At 45.5% G+C, this 14,515-nt stretch overlaps 1 protein-coding gene and 1 non-coding gene across 7 annotated transcripts in view; one reads left to right on the top strand and one right to left on the bottom strand.

Moving 5' to 3' along the window:
- The window catches only part of LOC122383138 (coiled-coil domain-containing protein 174-like), a 62,743-nt gene extending 48,913 nt beyond the window's left edge, over positions 1-13,830 (bottom strand). The window contains exons 1-4 of one of the 6 annotated variants that reach the window (XM_043369289.1): positions 13,790-13,830; positions 12,533-12,656; positions 11,878-12,128; positions 10,843-11,055 (exon numbers count right to left, since the gene is read on the bottom strand). In XM_043369289.1, the coding sequence (XP_043225224.1) occupies positions 10,843-11,055; positions 11,878-12,128; positions 12,533-12,571 (503 nt within the window). In that variant the 5' untranslated portion in view covers positions 12,572-12,656; positions 13,790-13,830. The other 5 variants (XM_043369292.1, XM_043369293.1, XM_043369294.1 and 2 more) reach the window with 5 other exon arrangements.
- Positions 11,448-11,519, top strand: Trnaw-cca. Its single transcript has one exon. It is a non-coding gene; the product is annotated as a tRNA-Trp (tRNA).
- Positions 13,831-14,515: the final 685 nt, after the last annotated feature.

Genomic DNA, 14,515 nt, shown 5'->3' with positions numbered 1-14,515 from the left:
CCAATCGCACCCTTGATTCCCAGACAGATATTGTTGAATATATATCAAATGTACGTGCGTCCTCACCTCGACTACTGTGATACCATATATGATTGTCATATAACAATATTTGACAAATCACGACTGGAGAAGGCGCAGAACAGGGCAGCACGCCTCATCACTGCCACTCACCGCCGGACACCCACCTCCGGACTTAGGACTGAGCTTGGCTGGACCACCTTACAAGATAGGCGCCGCACCCACAGGCTGAAACTCTATCATAAGATTATCGTCGACGAACGAGTGCCCATTTACATAAAAGATATAATACCAGCAACAAGAAATTCGGCGCTAACACGACAATTACGCTGTACGCAATACAACAAACGCACTATTCCAGCGGCTCGCTCCGCGTCGTATGCAAGGTCTCTCGTCCCAGCTACGACCAGAACATGGAACGAACTGCCTGACACCATGCGGACAGAACACAGCATCAGACAGTTCAAGACCTCGTTGCACGCATATATAGGAATCACGCCACCGCGTTTTTTCTTCAATGTAGGGTCCAAAATAGGAAACATGTTACATACACGAATCAGACTGAGGGCCTCGGATCTACACGAGGATCAACACAAATTTGGAAAAAACAATACAACAGCTTGTAGATGTGGAGGCGCTAAAGAAAACGTGGAACACTTCTTACTCGTATGCCCACTATTTAATGTAGAACGAACGACATTATACGACAATTTATCAGCAGTGCTTGGAAACAACTTCAGAAATATTCCGCGGGAAGCCCAAATTGAAATTCTAACGAAGGGTCCATCTAAAACAAATAGGGATTCTGAAACTAACGTTGCGCTGGCTGTCCAGCGCTTCATTCTCCAAACGAAGAGATTTTCTCACTAGAATAGACATTAGATAAGCTGACGATCGAAGGGAGAACTGACTAACAAAAACATGCGAAGAAACTATTCTCTGCGCTAGCCGAGGGGCAGGGGGACAGGCGCTTCGGCTACAGGTTTAGGGTCGGCCACTTTTGCGAATGTGACATATAGTAATATGTAACAATGTGTAATGTCCATTGTAGGTACAGTATACTATGTACACTGTATTGTGCTTGCAATTAGTAGTAGTAGTAGTAGTAGTAGGAGTCGTAGAAGTTAGTTACCGTCGTTAATTTAGTGTGGTGCGTTTCATATATCGATGCTTTTATAAGTGGTGCAGAGTACAAGTGGCGCGCATTCACGTTTGAACATTTACTGAGGAACATATGCAAATGTGTTGTGTGTGAGTAGTGATGTGTGTGAGGACACAAGAGTGTTTTAGATGCTGTACAAAACTTTTTCTCGAACGGCGTCTCGTATTAAGCGCCTCGGGCGCCTTTACGCCAATCGTGTATGTTATCTTTAAATTTGTGTACATAGATTCAATAAAATTGTCTCTCTCTCTCTCTCTCTCGTCATTTAGGACATGACATGACCTGAAGAACAAGGTCATATCTCCAAACCCAAATGCCGCAGAAGCTTGAAATTTTCAATGGACGCTGAGAAAAGATAGAAAAGCAGCTATACAAAGAAAATCAGGTTTCTAGCTTTAAAAATGTTAAGTGTAGAGCAGAAAAACTAACTTGGGGGTGGCGACCCTCCCCCCAGGTGCCGGCGAAGGTTAACCCTCACACTTTCTGGGGTCGGCTTACGGCTAGATTCCTTGCGCAATGCTGTGCCGTTAATTTTTTTTCTATTATAAAGGCATTGTGTTTTATTGTCAAAAGTGAAAAAGCCAGAAATTTTCGTCGATTTCGGATGCCGCGGGGGATATTTACATACAATGTCACCCTGCTGGCCTGGATCCACCAGTAGGGTCAGGTGACCTACCATTTCTTTATCGATATTAAAAAAAAAATCATGGCATCAGAGCTGTGACGAAAAATAAGTGGCCTAAATCCGATGAGAAAACTGGATTTGGGGGTACCCCATGTTTGGCTTCTGAGCCTCTGGTCCCCCAATGAAAATTTCTTAGAGGAGGCCCTGGCGTGGCTCGTAAATTACCGCTTCGGCAATTGGAGGCCCCTAATTGCTTGGAGGCCCCCACTAAATGGAGGCCCCCTTGGACGTTTGGGACCCCAATGGTGATGTCAAAGTTTCACCCATGAATTTCAACATCGTTGCCGGGTTTTTACCAAAACTCGGCCGAAACAGTTCACTTGCCTGACATATAGACTGTGCCGCCGTGCACCCGTGTTATGCGGAACAGTCTAAATATGACTGATGCCCGTCTCCCGGCTTCAAGATTCACGGATCAGCGACGAAAGGCGTCGGCGTTGGTATTTATGCCCCGAAGACATAGTTAAAACCACATATCTACGTGCATCTTAAGCTTTTTCGCTGACTACACCTACGACTTATGAGGTATTTCTCAAGTATAAATGAGCCAATATTTCAAATAATCAAATCGCGGTCCTGACACTTAGAGGTGGCACAAGGTGATTTTTTGGAACCAGACTCGAACCAGATCCGAATGGACATTGCTAGAACCAGTCAGACCCCGTCTTAGGGAATGAGAACCAGTTGGACCCGTACCTTTAGTCAATGATTACAAATTATTTGTAGGTATCATTAATTGCATCAAGTAATACAGGCTTTTTCAACTGGGAATAGTTATAAGCTACAGTGTGCATGGTGTGTTTATGGTAGTACCCAGTTGGACCCGTCAGAAAATTTCCATGAACCAGTCTGGACCCATTTGGGTTCAGAATGGTTCTATGGGCCGGGTCCTCGGGTCCACATTTTGCCACCTCTAGTGACAAATATCCGAGCAACCCGTGACATTGATCAGCTATGAATACAGTGAAAAGGCAAAATCACGTATTATTCGATCCCATTAACCCTCGCCCGTAAACGGCGATCTGCCACCTTCGCCCATGCAGGGGGGGGGGGTGGGGTTGGTGCGACCCCCCCTTGGCGTTTGAAAACGGAGCGTCGTAGAGCTTAGCGGAAAAGACCAACGGATTGCTCTCGCCGAGATCTCGCGATTGGTGGTATATTTTTTGGTCCTAGGTCAACATTTGACCTACTTTTGACCGGTCAAAGGTCAAATTTTCGGAAAAATAGACTTTTTTCAACTTTCCGCGGCGATTGCGGCAAAACGGTGGGAGATATCGACTTGAAACCTTCACTATCGTGTTCCTTGATCAATTCTCTATCGTTTGGTATGTATTTCGTTTCCCTAGCTCTAAAAATGGCGCGTTGGGAGCGCCGGAAGTCGGCAAGGTCACAGTCGGCGGCAGAAATTCGAAAAATCAAAATTTAAATTTTTGAAATCTGATTGTATTTTTGGATTTGGAAGGTCCATTTGCTCCCTATAGAAGCTAATATTGCTGCATATTCCCATTGAGGTGACAAGAATTAGCAAAATATAGTGGTTCGGGCGCTTTTCAAAAATAGTACCGGACGCTGTTCCTCTTGTGACGTCATAGCTCCGTGACCTGACCTGACCCGGTCAAGTTTCTTATACCATATGATAGCCAATACTTGCCCCAACATGCATGGGAAGTTTCATCACGATCCATCAACCGATGTCCGTACCACCGGCAGGAAACCTCGGGCGTTGGCACTCAGTTTGTGAAAATCCGGCCGGAGGTTGTTCCCTTTGTGACGTCATAACTCCGTGACCTGACATGACCCGGTCAAATTTTTTTTATCAAAAGATGCGCAAGGTTTGCCCCATAAGGTACCTAAAATTTGGCGGCGCTGCGCGCCGCCGTTTTTGCACTATTTTCGAAAAACCTCAGGGGGGGGGGGGTTGCACCAACCCCCCCCCTACATGGGCGAGGGTTAAAACGGCAATTTCCAATCATAACGTTTATGTAGCACCGGTGGCTACTGGTTAGCAAAGCCGCAGGCATACATGACACTGGCCAGCTAACCCGAGTGGCCCCACTCACCAGCCATAAAATGCCCGGTCGATACGCACGTGTAGGCACAGCTTTGTGTGTCAGTCAGCTCACTTAAAAGCCTGCAGCGAACCATCTATCATTATTCACTTCTTCGTTGCCCGCATTCTGACAACAAACACTCAACCTATAAAGGTAGTGGTAACGCCACACGGAGTTCATAGAAACCTTTCATACATCACTTTGCGTCACCGTGATAACCAGAAAATAGAAATACACAGTACACACAATTACCCATCCAGCCTCAGCAATAACATATGCTATTTTTCCTGCAATGAGCAGCTGCCGTAGGTCAAACACACATGGAGCTTGACATACAGCATTTAACAAAAGCCTGTCTCACATCACCCACTTTTGGCAAATTTAACAAATATATTTCTTAAAACGGTGGATTGTTCATTGTTCAATGCAAAACTCAAATATCGTCCGACCCGATCCACCCTGGATAGCCGCAGGTGGAATTTTAACTGAACATGAGTGCGTCGCCACCAAACAGTGAAAAGGCTACCGCTGAGGCCGACTTGGGTCGGCGGCTAACAGAATCAGCGAACCCGATTTTGATAATGATGACAGATACTTCATTGGTGTTTCATGTTTAACCGTGTGCGACACCAGGCGGGCTATTGTCAATAGATAACTCACAAACTCAGCCATAGCTCAGCTATCGAAAAAAGGTCTTCACTTACTGATTTCAACACCATTAACTTAATCATTTCGAAACCATCAAGTGCATGATTCTCAAACCATCAAGCTAACAACTTTAACACCCTCACCCCAATGCAATCATGACGTCTAGACTACCGCAGCGATAAAGTTTCCGACCAAAGCCAGGTGTCCGTGCCGATTTGGAAACGAGGTCGGCAGTCTGGTGTCTGGGCCGACCCGGCAATAATGCAAGTAAAAGCAGCCGTCGACGGTGGGTCGACCCCAGGCACCAGCACGAGCCGGTAGGGTCCGAGCTTGTCGACGTAAGTGCTTGCCACGCTCGATTTAGCTAACCAGACAATCGACACAGGCCGGCTGCAAGCAGCCGACAAAACAGAAACAAAACAATGACGAGGCTGGCGGCACTCGAATATTAATGAGGAAGAAATGGTAATGCCATTCAAACTAAGTCGGCAAAGTCCGGGTGCTTTTAAAGTTTAAAAGGATAAGCAAATACACATAGCTGGACTCTGATGAAGCACACAATACCGGTAGCAAAATAAGAAAGAAAAGGGAACTTCAGGAACATGTTGCATGCTCGTTGATCCCAGCTGCGCCAAAAAATACCGTGAATGATTAGCAATAAGCATCTAAAGGTCAAAAGATCAAACAAACATAACACAACGGTAATCGGACAATTCTTAATTCAATTAAAAGTAAAAGGCGATCATGAAAAAAAATATAATTACTCGCCATAGTTTCGTCGCATTAACCCGCGCCCTGCTGGGGGTGTTTGAACACCCCCCTTATGGTTTTTCGCGAATATCTCAAAGGTACACCTTATCATACATCAATTCTACACATGTTGTGAAAATTTCAGACCAAGGTCATTCAAGGTCAGGTCACCAGGTCACTTGAAGTGACCTCACCTCATAAAAGTTTCAATGTCTGCCATAGCTACACCGAGTGACTGATCGCTTTGAAACTTAGCGATTGCTAAGAGCAATAGCATGTACAAAATGTTTATCTCAGAATTTCGATAGGTATCGATGACCTAAGGTCAGGTCAATTTTGCGACCTTCCCATTATAAGTCAATGGGAGAAAATTGAAATGCGCCTCTTTTTGGACAAATGACATTATAAACACTCCCAAACACTGAATTACAAGTGGTTTAGACACACTGAACATGAAAATGGTGTCTGTGACCCCTGTTTATGCCCCTGAGGTCATCTTAGGTCACGAATGGTATCTAACAGTTTTTCGCAAATAACTTTTGATAGAGGCATGCTAGAGCGATGAAAACGCCTTATATGTGTTCAGCTCGACGATACGGATCGACTGATATGCAACATGACCCTTTCCAGACAGGTCATGACCTTGACCTGAGGTCAAATTTTCAAGTTGACCTTTCAGGGTCAAATTATAGTTCATTCGATGCGTCTTGACGAGAGGAACACGATGCCGGTAAAAGTAAGCTCGTACAAGGCTTGGGTCAAAAGTTATTGCAGAAAAACTGTTTCCGAAAAAAATCGGCTATTTTTGCAGTTTTTGCCCCCTGCAGGCAAACCGTTGACGTTAGGTCAAATCTGAGAGAATTACTCAGAAAGGGCGTTAATAGGGCTATCGAATGCGCTTTTCCGCGGCGCTGTAGCTCTATTGGTTCCCGAGTTATGCGTTGGCTTCTTGGAAATTGTCGACATTCGACCTGGAAATCGGCAAAATTTTGCCTTCAATGACCTCTGGTGACCTGACCTTTGACCTGACCAAAAAATTGACCGAAGTGATTTCGTCATTATTTTTGGCGCTCTTTCGAACGCCGCCTTCCGCGTATTGCTACGTGGCAGGAGCCGAGTTAGAAGGGTGTTCAGACACCCCCCTAGGTGTCTGAGCAGGGCGTGGAAATCCACCCCCAGCAGGGCGTGGAAATCCAGGACCCCCAGCCGGGCGCGGGTTAATACATTAGCAGAATACGACAGAGTGTCCCATACGCGATTGAAATAGGGCGACAGAATCCAAGAGCAGTCAGGACATACGCGTCAAGATATCTCCGGGATGCAAGACGTACTAGCCCCCCCCCCCCGCAAAAAATAACAGCAACAACAGCACAGTTATTCACGAGTGCTCACTTCATTTCGCCTGCTCTAAATATCTCTCGTGGGGAGAAAGAGACTGATAAAAAATGAGATTACAGTATAGCGAGATAAGTCCCAATTTTCGTTCCAGTCCAGTCTAGCCCAGTTGAGTTTATTCCAGTCCAGTTCAGTCTAGTTAGTCTAACCCAGCTCAAGTCAGTCATGTCACCGTGGTAGCCCTGGCGTCATAGGGGCCCGTGGCCAACCCCTGCTATTGACGTTTTCTGCACCGCTCGCCGCATGTGCGGCCCACCGGCGTCCAGTCGGAGCTTTGGTTGGTTGTGGGCGTCCAAATCCGACCGTTCAGTATGCTAGATGGTTAGGTGTCACGCAGGGGCCCGCCCCTCCCCCTCCTACCCAAAGCTTACCCATAGCACAGCGCACTGTCAAAAGGCTAACATATAATCCGGGAATAGCGTGTACCGCGGTGTGAATTATCGACAATAAAACGTTCAACGACTTGGGTTGCTAACATAATGCGCAGAAGGTTGTGGACTCGGAACTAATCGAAAACGACCTCCGAAATATAAGGGTCGGGGCCAATGGTAGTAGCTCCGTCCATCCGTCAACGAATTCAGAAACGTCATGTCTTCTTTATCACAAAACATTGGGTCCTTGAGCATAGCTGTCTTGACTGTACTAAGATAAGTGGATGATACATGGTGTCGTTTCTGACCAAATTGAGCAAACAAATCAACATCCTGTCAGCTGATCTTACCCTCGAGCCAGTGTTGCGATGGGATCGGGTATTTTTTCCTGTCAAATATATGGCGCAGCTACGGAGTGGAACTGGTGACCAATGAGCATCTAACAGCGCCCGCCTTCCTACCGGGCTACAGGGGGTTAAAAATGGAACCCTTGACAGACTCAACCATCAACTTAATGGCACTGCATAAAACCTTAGTACCGGCGGCGTAAGTACCGTGTGAAATAACCGGCGACATTGCCAGGTTTCACACCCGCCGGGCGGCCGTCCTAGTGCGGAGTTATACACATTGCTGCTAACTAACCAAATGAATAATGTCGTCATGAAAACGGACATGTAAAACTGTACGTACGAATACTTTCGAAATAATAAAGAACTTTGTCATAATAATATCCCCGTCTAAGCACGAAGCTAGGAAATGAGTGGACCACGCGGTTCTTTTGCGGGAAGTGAGTTTGACAACAAAAAGTCATAATACGGTCATGATTCACAATGAATGTCGCATCGTGGGCTCATGGAATATGCCTTTGTAAACATGACAGCACTTTTGTGAACGCTTGTGTGTTAGTGAAGGGGTTGAAGATATCCAATGCTGAAGTTGCTACAAATAAACCTATTTCCACTTATGCTGATTTACATATCACTGGCTGTGATACGAGCAAAGCGATAAGATCAGCCTATGAGATCAATAACTTTTCAAGAACATCAGACATCTTTTCGATATACCAATAGTAATCAATAATCAATAACTAAGATCAAAAACTTTTTATTTTCTGCAAGAAATAGCGATTTTTCATTCCCCAAACACCATCACGGCTTCGGATAACCTAACACTTCATGAAATGAATAATACCTGAGCAAGAAAAATCAGCCCTAAGTAGGCGTCGCTGCGGATACATTCTCGAATATAACGCCGCCGTAGGGCATTTCGCAAAACACATCCCTATATCAATATAGCTACAGCATCACCTACCCGTATCAAGATCACAATCTCCCGCACTGCGTGCTATGACCAAAACACAGGCGTTCGACATCAGCCGCAGACGTCTTTTGATCTTCGACTGTTGGATAATAACGTCTGATTTTTTTTTTCACTCGACACCTCGGCTTAAACACAGCTCTGGGATACCGATTACCGGCTTACATAAGCGCATTTCTCGATCGGCATTTTGACAATGAAGAATGCGTCCTCATAGCGGAGTTAGGCCGTGGGGCGTAGGGCAGGAGGACTGCCCCGCTTGGGGAGACACGGCTCACCATTACACCTCAGAGACCACACTGCGTGCCCAACTCATCAGTCACGGAGTCAGAAGCCAAGCAGTTCTGCTAGTCGTCCAAGTTCAAACATCAACAATGGCCGGATCGGCAGAGCCATCCGTTTTCTCAGAGCCACCAGCATTTCTCACCGCCGACAGTTTCTGTCCGTTTTCATTTATCGAACACAGTACAGCAATCCAGGGCAGATGGTATTACCCAGTAACCAGATGCAGCGTACCAACAAAATCCATACCTCATTTACCTACCCGATGTGTGAAAAGCATTAGGCATTCCTGCTCAGTAACCCAGACTCGTGCCATGCAACGGCAAACGAGAAACGAGCGCGATTCACGTTCCCTGAATACCGGTGAGGGCATGGACTCTCTTCGACTCGAATTCAGTAGTCATACTGGGACGCACTGGCCGGGTTATGGTCCTGTCGATACGCCTATAGCGGGCTGTCATGCAGCGTTATAACGTGCGTTGTCAGGGGAATGAACAACCGCTCGACTTCTGGCGAAATGACAGACCGCTAGACATTTGCGGTGCCGAATGCGCCGATATGTTATGATGGTTCAGTAGTCACAGCCGAGTGCCGCATTTCGTTTATTGATAAGGCTTCAGAAGCTAACATTATTTAGCATAGGCCCCGCTTGCAATCGTTTTGAATATTCTTTACAGTAAAAATATGAATGTCTTCATCATTCATTTTATGTTAGGTTCCAAAGAAGGTTCAGCATTAAATTAGAGGCCAGCAGCGCTGACGCGCTTCCTTGGACCAGAATTGGAGGACGTTTGCTTCGTTTGGGCTGGCGGATCACCCTTACACCGTAGAGTTGCAGCGCTTTGGTAGGACGCAGTTCCAAAAGCAGATAACCCCTTGACAAACAAAGTATAATTCTAGTTCTGGCACATGCTGAACAAATGCCCAAGGGCACGGAATCATCAGACAATCAGGAGTGCTATACATAATGCGCGTGACGTGAATTTTTTTCTTTTTTTGACTGGTCCAGCCCTTCGGCCTCTAACCAGTGATCTACCATTGAGTTGATGTCAGACAGTGCGCACATTAGCGTGACCATACTCAGGTTAAAAGTTAAAACGGACACAAATAACTAACTTCACGCATAGCACCTTTTTCTGAAGGCATCATCAGGCGTCAGCCCACCTCTCAGTTAAACTTTTTCCGGTAGGCAAAGGCATAACTGAGTCCTGAGATAAGGAAAACCGATTCAAGGTGGTATTGCGACAAACGGTTCTATCTCAAGTGACCGCTTTGATTTCCTGTAGACTTGTGTTGCGGCGGAAATGATATATCAATGGCACAATTGTCCTTAACTTGGACACCGTATGATACAGTATCACTCAAGCGACGATGGCAGCATTAGTTAGCGTAGGTCACCACCTCGAGTGGGTGTTGAACTGAGCCTCCCAAACAGGGCTTCGTTGTGTCGCAAAACGCCAATTCCGCTTCTCTATGCGCATGATTTTCAAAATTAAAGGCAAACAAAGCCGATGTGTAGCTTTTCAAGGTTGGGCAATAGATTATAGGATAAATTGATTTACGCATATTCTAACGAGAAACTCTCACAAATACTAGTTTGCCAGTAAATCTGAGCATAAAACTGACAAAATTGGGCACATGCGATGCATTTGACATGGACATGTTTTCCTCACTGATAGTCTGCGTCAGAACTCGGACTACTGAATTTACCCATCCCCGTTCCACCATATTTGTTTGTTGTTGCTTTTGGGGAGGGAAGAGGGTAGGTTCTTTCGACCTGAGAAGACCATCGCAGAGTCGGGAGGACGAAAAAAGTTAGGGGGAGACACTGATCCGGTCGGCCGCCCTGGTGGCCAACGGGGCTGAGCCCGTCTCTCTGGACTGGCTGCTCAGTGCTCAGCCCCGCTCGTGGTCACCCCACCAACTGTATGGCCTGGTCCTGTGAGGACCCTGCCATGTCGGATCAAGGTAACCGTCCAGCCCGGAACATGGGTAATGGGCATGGAGGATACGGATTTGAATATTCTGAGATGGGAATGACGGAACGGCGACCATCATGTATGTAGGATGGGTGGGGACCTATAGTAGGAGTCTCACAGGGCCTTCGATACAGTCTTGTTGCGTACAATCAGAGACATCTAGCGGACGTGCCACCAAACTCACCATTCCTCGTCGGCTGAGGCGGCTGGCGGAGGCGGCGGCTCGGCGGAGCTTCCCTCCGCGGCCGCCTGGCGGCGCTGGCGGCGGCGAGTCACATCATCAATGGCCTTCTGCTGGAAGTTGACTAGAAACTGCTCATTGGTGGAGTCATCTTCCAGAGCTTCTGTGCCCGTCTGTAGACGGTCGTAAATCATCGCCTTGGCCTCCAACACAGTCCTGCCGGGTAAAAGGACAGTCACACGTGAGACGCGTACAATAAAACGACAGGACGCTTCTCAGGCAGGACGAGAAAGGCTGTTCTGACTGGTCACCAGCGAGTCAATGGGGTACAAAGGCAGATTGAAAGCATGGATGTGCAGCGAGGGAATGCAACAGCAGATTACCGAAGGAAAGCCCGCCAACTGGAACCTCAACCTGGAATTTTTAAGACGCAGTCGTTCCACAGATTGTATGGCAGTAAGAGGCATTGTAAGTGCAGCAACGACGAAGAATAAATTGATATCGCGACAGACAATCCACAAATTAGGTGTTCACTGCTAGCTCCTAACTTGTCCTTTGCTTGTTTTACATAATGGTCATATTGTGTTACAGATCCCTTCCGCCCGTCCGACTCCGTGGCGCAACGGTAGCGCGTCTGACTCCAGATCAGAAGGTTGCGTGTTCAAATCACGTCGGGGTCAAAACTTTTCCGGTCGCAAACGAGACGAGAAAACTAAACCACGAAACAAGCCAGGCTCTGAACCCTCAGTTCCTTTTTACATCAACGTTTAAAAAAACATGGTAATGATTGCTGAAAAGCATGCCCTAGCGTTAACGTAACGCTTATCGGTCACTCATATCTCAGAAATCCATAGATCCTTAGAATACTCAGATATACGTTGACGACCACGCCTAAACGCGTTTAGATGCCGTGTGTTGCTTAGTAACATAATTTATCTATGCAGTTTTCATTTTTATCAGGTGTATCGTGACTGCTTGATTGAGTATGAGCTTTTAAACAACACCCACGCCAGCGGTCGCATTTCCTGATTCCCTTACCTGGATCGGTCCAGGTCCTTGGTCTCCTGCTCCGTCTCCTCCCGGTCCCGCTGGTCGCGCCTCTCCACCCCGGCATTAGACTTGGACCAGACCGCCGTCTTGCCGGAGGCGCGTGCCGTGCTCGTCTTGGACCATATCTTGGACTTGCCGGAGGTGCCGGAGGTGCCGGCGGCGGTCGGCCGGTCGGAACCGCGGTGTAAGTTGCGCGACTCCTGCTGTTTTCTATGCAGTTCAGCTTTCAGATCTACCAGCTGAAAGAAAGACAAGAGAGAGCTGAGTGACGAGACGAATAGGCATGCATTGACTATTCCACAAAAGTCTACCTACTAAAGACCTTCTGGAGGGCGTGAACAATCTTCATCGACAATGAATGTTTAACTAGCCAATAGGTTGCAGCTTCAATTTCCTCAAAAATGTTGGGAAGTGGTAATCACCATCATATTCTGATCCTTGTTGAGCTCACTACTGGATATTGGGATGAAAAGATTAATGGGGTGAAATAATTGATGATTGTTGGGACAAATAAAGGCATTTTACAGACCAGTACAGTCTAGAATGAAGTTCTGTCTGTATGTCTGCCTGAGTGTCATGTACAAGACTGTATGCATATGTCTATACAGTAAACACCCTGCTGGCCTGCTGGGCAAATACTTACTGAGGAGGTTCCGATTTCAATCTTCTTTTCTTTGTCCATACTTATTTTATTTATACAATCAATACCCAAAAATATTAACTTGAATTATTGAAGTCACTGGCTTAAATTCTAAAACCACAAGACCCTGGAAGCAGAGGATCAGAATCAGCTACTAGTAACCTTAGCTTGAGCTAACAAAATAAGCCATCATCACCCACCATCTCTTGTTTATTGGTTTGGCTCAGTCTGAACCTGAATCATACTGGAATCCTTTTCAAATGTTTCTACTATCTTTATCCCTGTGAGCCAGCAAAAAGTCACAATTTCTTCTACCCAGCCAACAGCCTTAGTTCTACATTATAGTCACCATGGTTCTACCCAGGTTAGATCAAGCTTGTGACTGCTTACATGTTGATGTGAGAGATTCTGTTAGTTTCACCACATACAACTTCTACATCTGTAGCACAATTTGACATATCATAAAAATAAAAAACTTAGCAGATGGCTTGACAACATCAAGCCTTTCATAATTTAATTCCAAGTTCCAACTATAATAGCGATCCCATCAGATCAGGCATCAGCTGAACTTCGTCAGCGTAACATTTTCACCCCAACCTGATAAAGCGAAGGATGTGCATGTAATTTCCTGGAGGATGCATAGCTGGTATCGGTCACCCTGGCGTCACCGGTAGTGTTTTCGTTCAAGGCTAAGGTTTCCTGTATTAGAAAGGAAAGGCCATTACAATTAGTCCAGCTTGGCCATAATTCGGACGACGGTGAAAACAGGGCGCCTGGGGCGATTTGATCAATGTTTGTGAAATTCACACGTGACGTTTAGCACATAGAAGGCCCACGGAGGGGGAGAAGTTCCAAATGTCACGTGACTAATATGCCCTCCAGCGCCCTGTTTTCACCGGCGTCCCATAATTCTAAGAGGCAGGAGGTTCTAAGAGGTAGGAAGCAGGTTCATGGGGTTCAAACTTCAAAGCAAAGAAAATGCAAAAGATCAGTAAGAAATGCATCATAACAGCTCTCAAAATTATCATTCCTCATCCCTCACAATAAAAATGGACCAAAAATTGTTTGAACACAAATACTGCTGAACATGCCTAATGCGATGGCCTTGCCTAATGCACAGTACCTATGGTATCAAAATGATTGGTAGAGGTATATTATACCCTAACACCCCCACAAAAGCGACAAGCAAGGTAAATAAAAACACGATAATAACAAGAAGAAACCCAACAAACACAAACACAAAAGTTTGATATCGCGCACAAGCTTGTGTATACAAAAAGGGTGCAAAACGGCTTTATTTTAGGTAGGGTTCATACTATTTGAATACTATCATTCAACATCGTTGCTTCTACCGGCTTCTACCATAGATCAGACACGAATACGATATGATACAAAAACTGGGTTCTTTCATATAAATTACCTAATTTTAGAGACCAAATTCCATCAATCTTAGGACAAAAAGTTCAATGATAAATGATTTTAAAACATTCGTAACAAATGTTAACTTGTGTCATGTGAATTTAACTTTACAAAGCTGTCTTTCTTCAGCTTACAGTAATAGCGCTTTTGTCACAAAATAAGAGCACACTTGACTACTAAATACTACCTTGTCAACTCACAAGTGAATGACAGCAAAATATTGCTGAAAAAAAACATTGCTGAAGCAAATATTTCAAGATTCTACCATTAACAAATAACAAAGCCTTGATTTTAGCCAACTTAGACGGGTTATTGCCTAAAAAAGAATCATGTTTCCATAAGAGGTTAAAATTACGTTCCGAAATTTACACATAATTTGTGATTTTCGAACCGAGCATACAGTACCCGAAATACACCAACTCCTTTCGAATTTTAATTTTGAAGCTTTTGCAACAATTGAAATTTGAACATAATTACGGTTATCATAATATACAAGTTATGACGCTGTCCATTTACCTAAGCAGTAATCTAAGCATCAGAAAATGACTCCTTTCCACTGAGGAAAAG

This window comes from Amphibalanus amphitrite, unplaced genomic scaffold (genome assembly GCF_019059575.1).
Source record: "Amphibalanus amphitrite isolate SeventyFive unplaced genomic scaffold, NRLGWU_Aamphi_draft 000156F_arrow, whole genome shotgun sequence".
NCBI lineage: Eukaryota > Metazoa > Arthropoda > Thecostraca > Balanomorpha > Balanidae > Amphibalanus > Amphibalanus amphitrite.
This window is presented reverse-complemented; position numbering and strand designations above follow the sequence as displayed.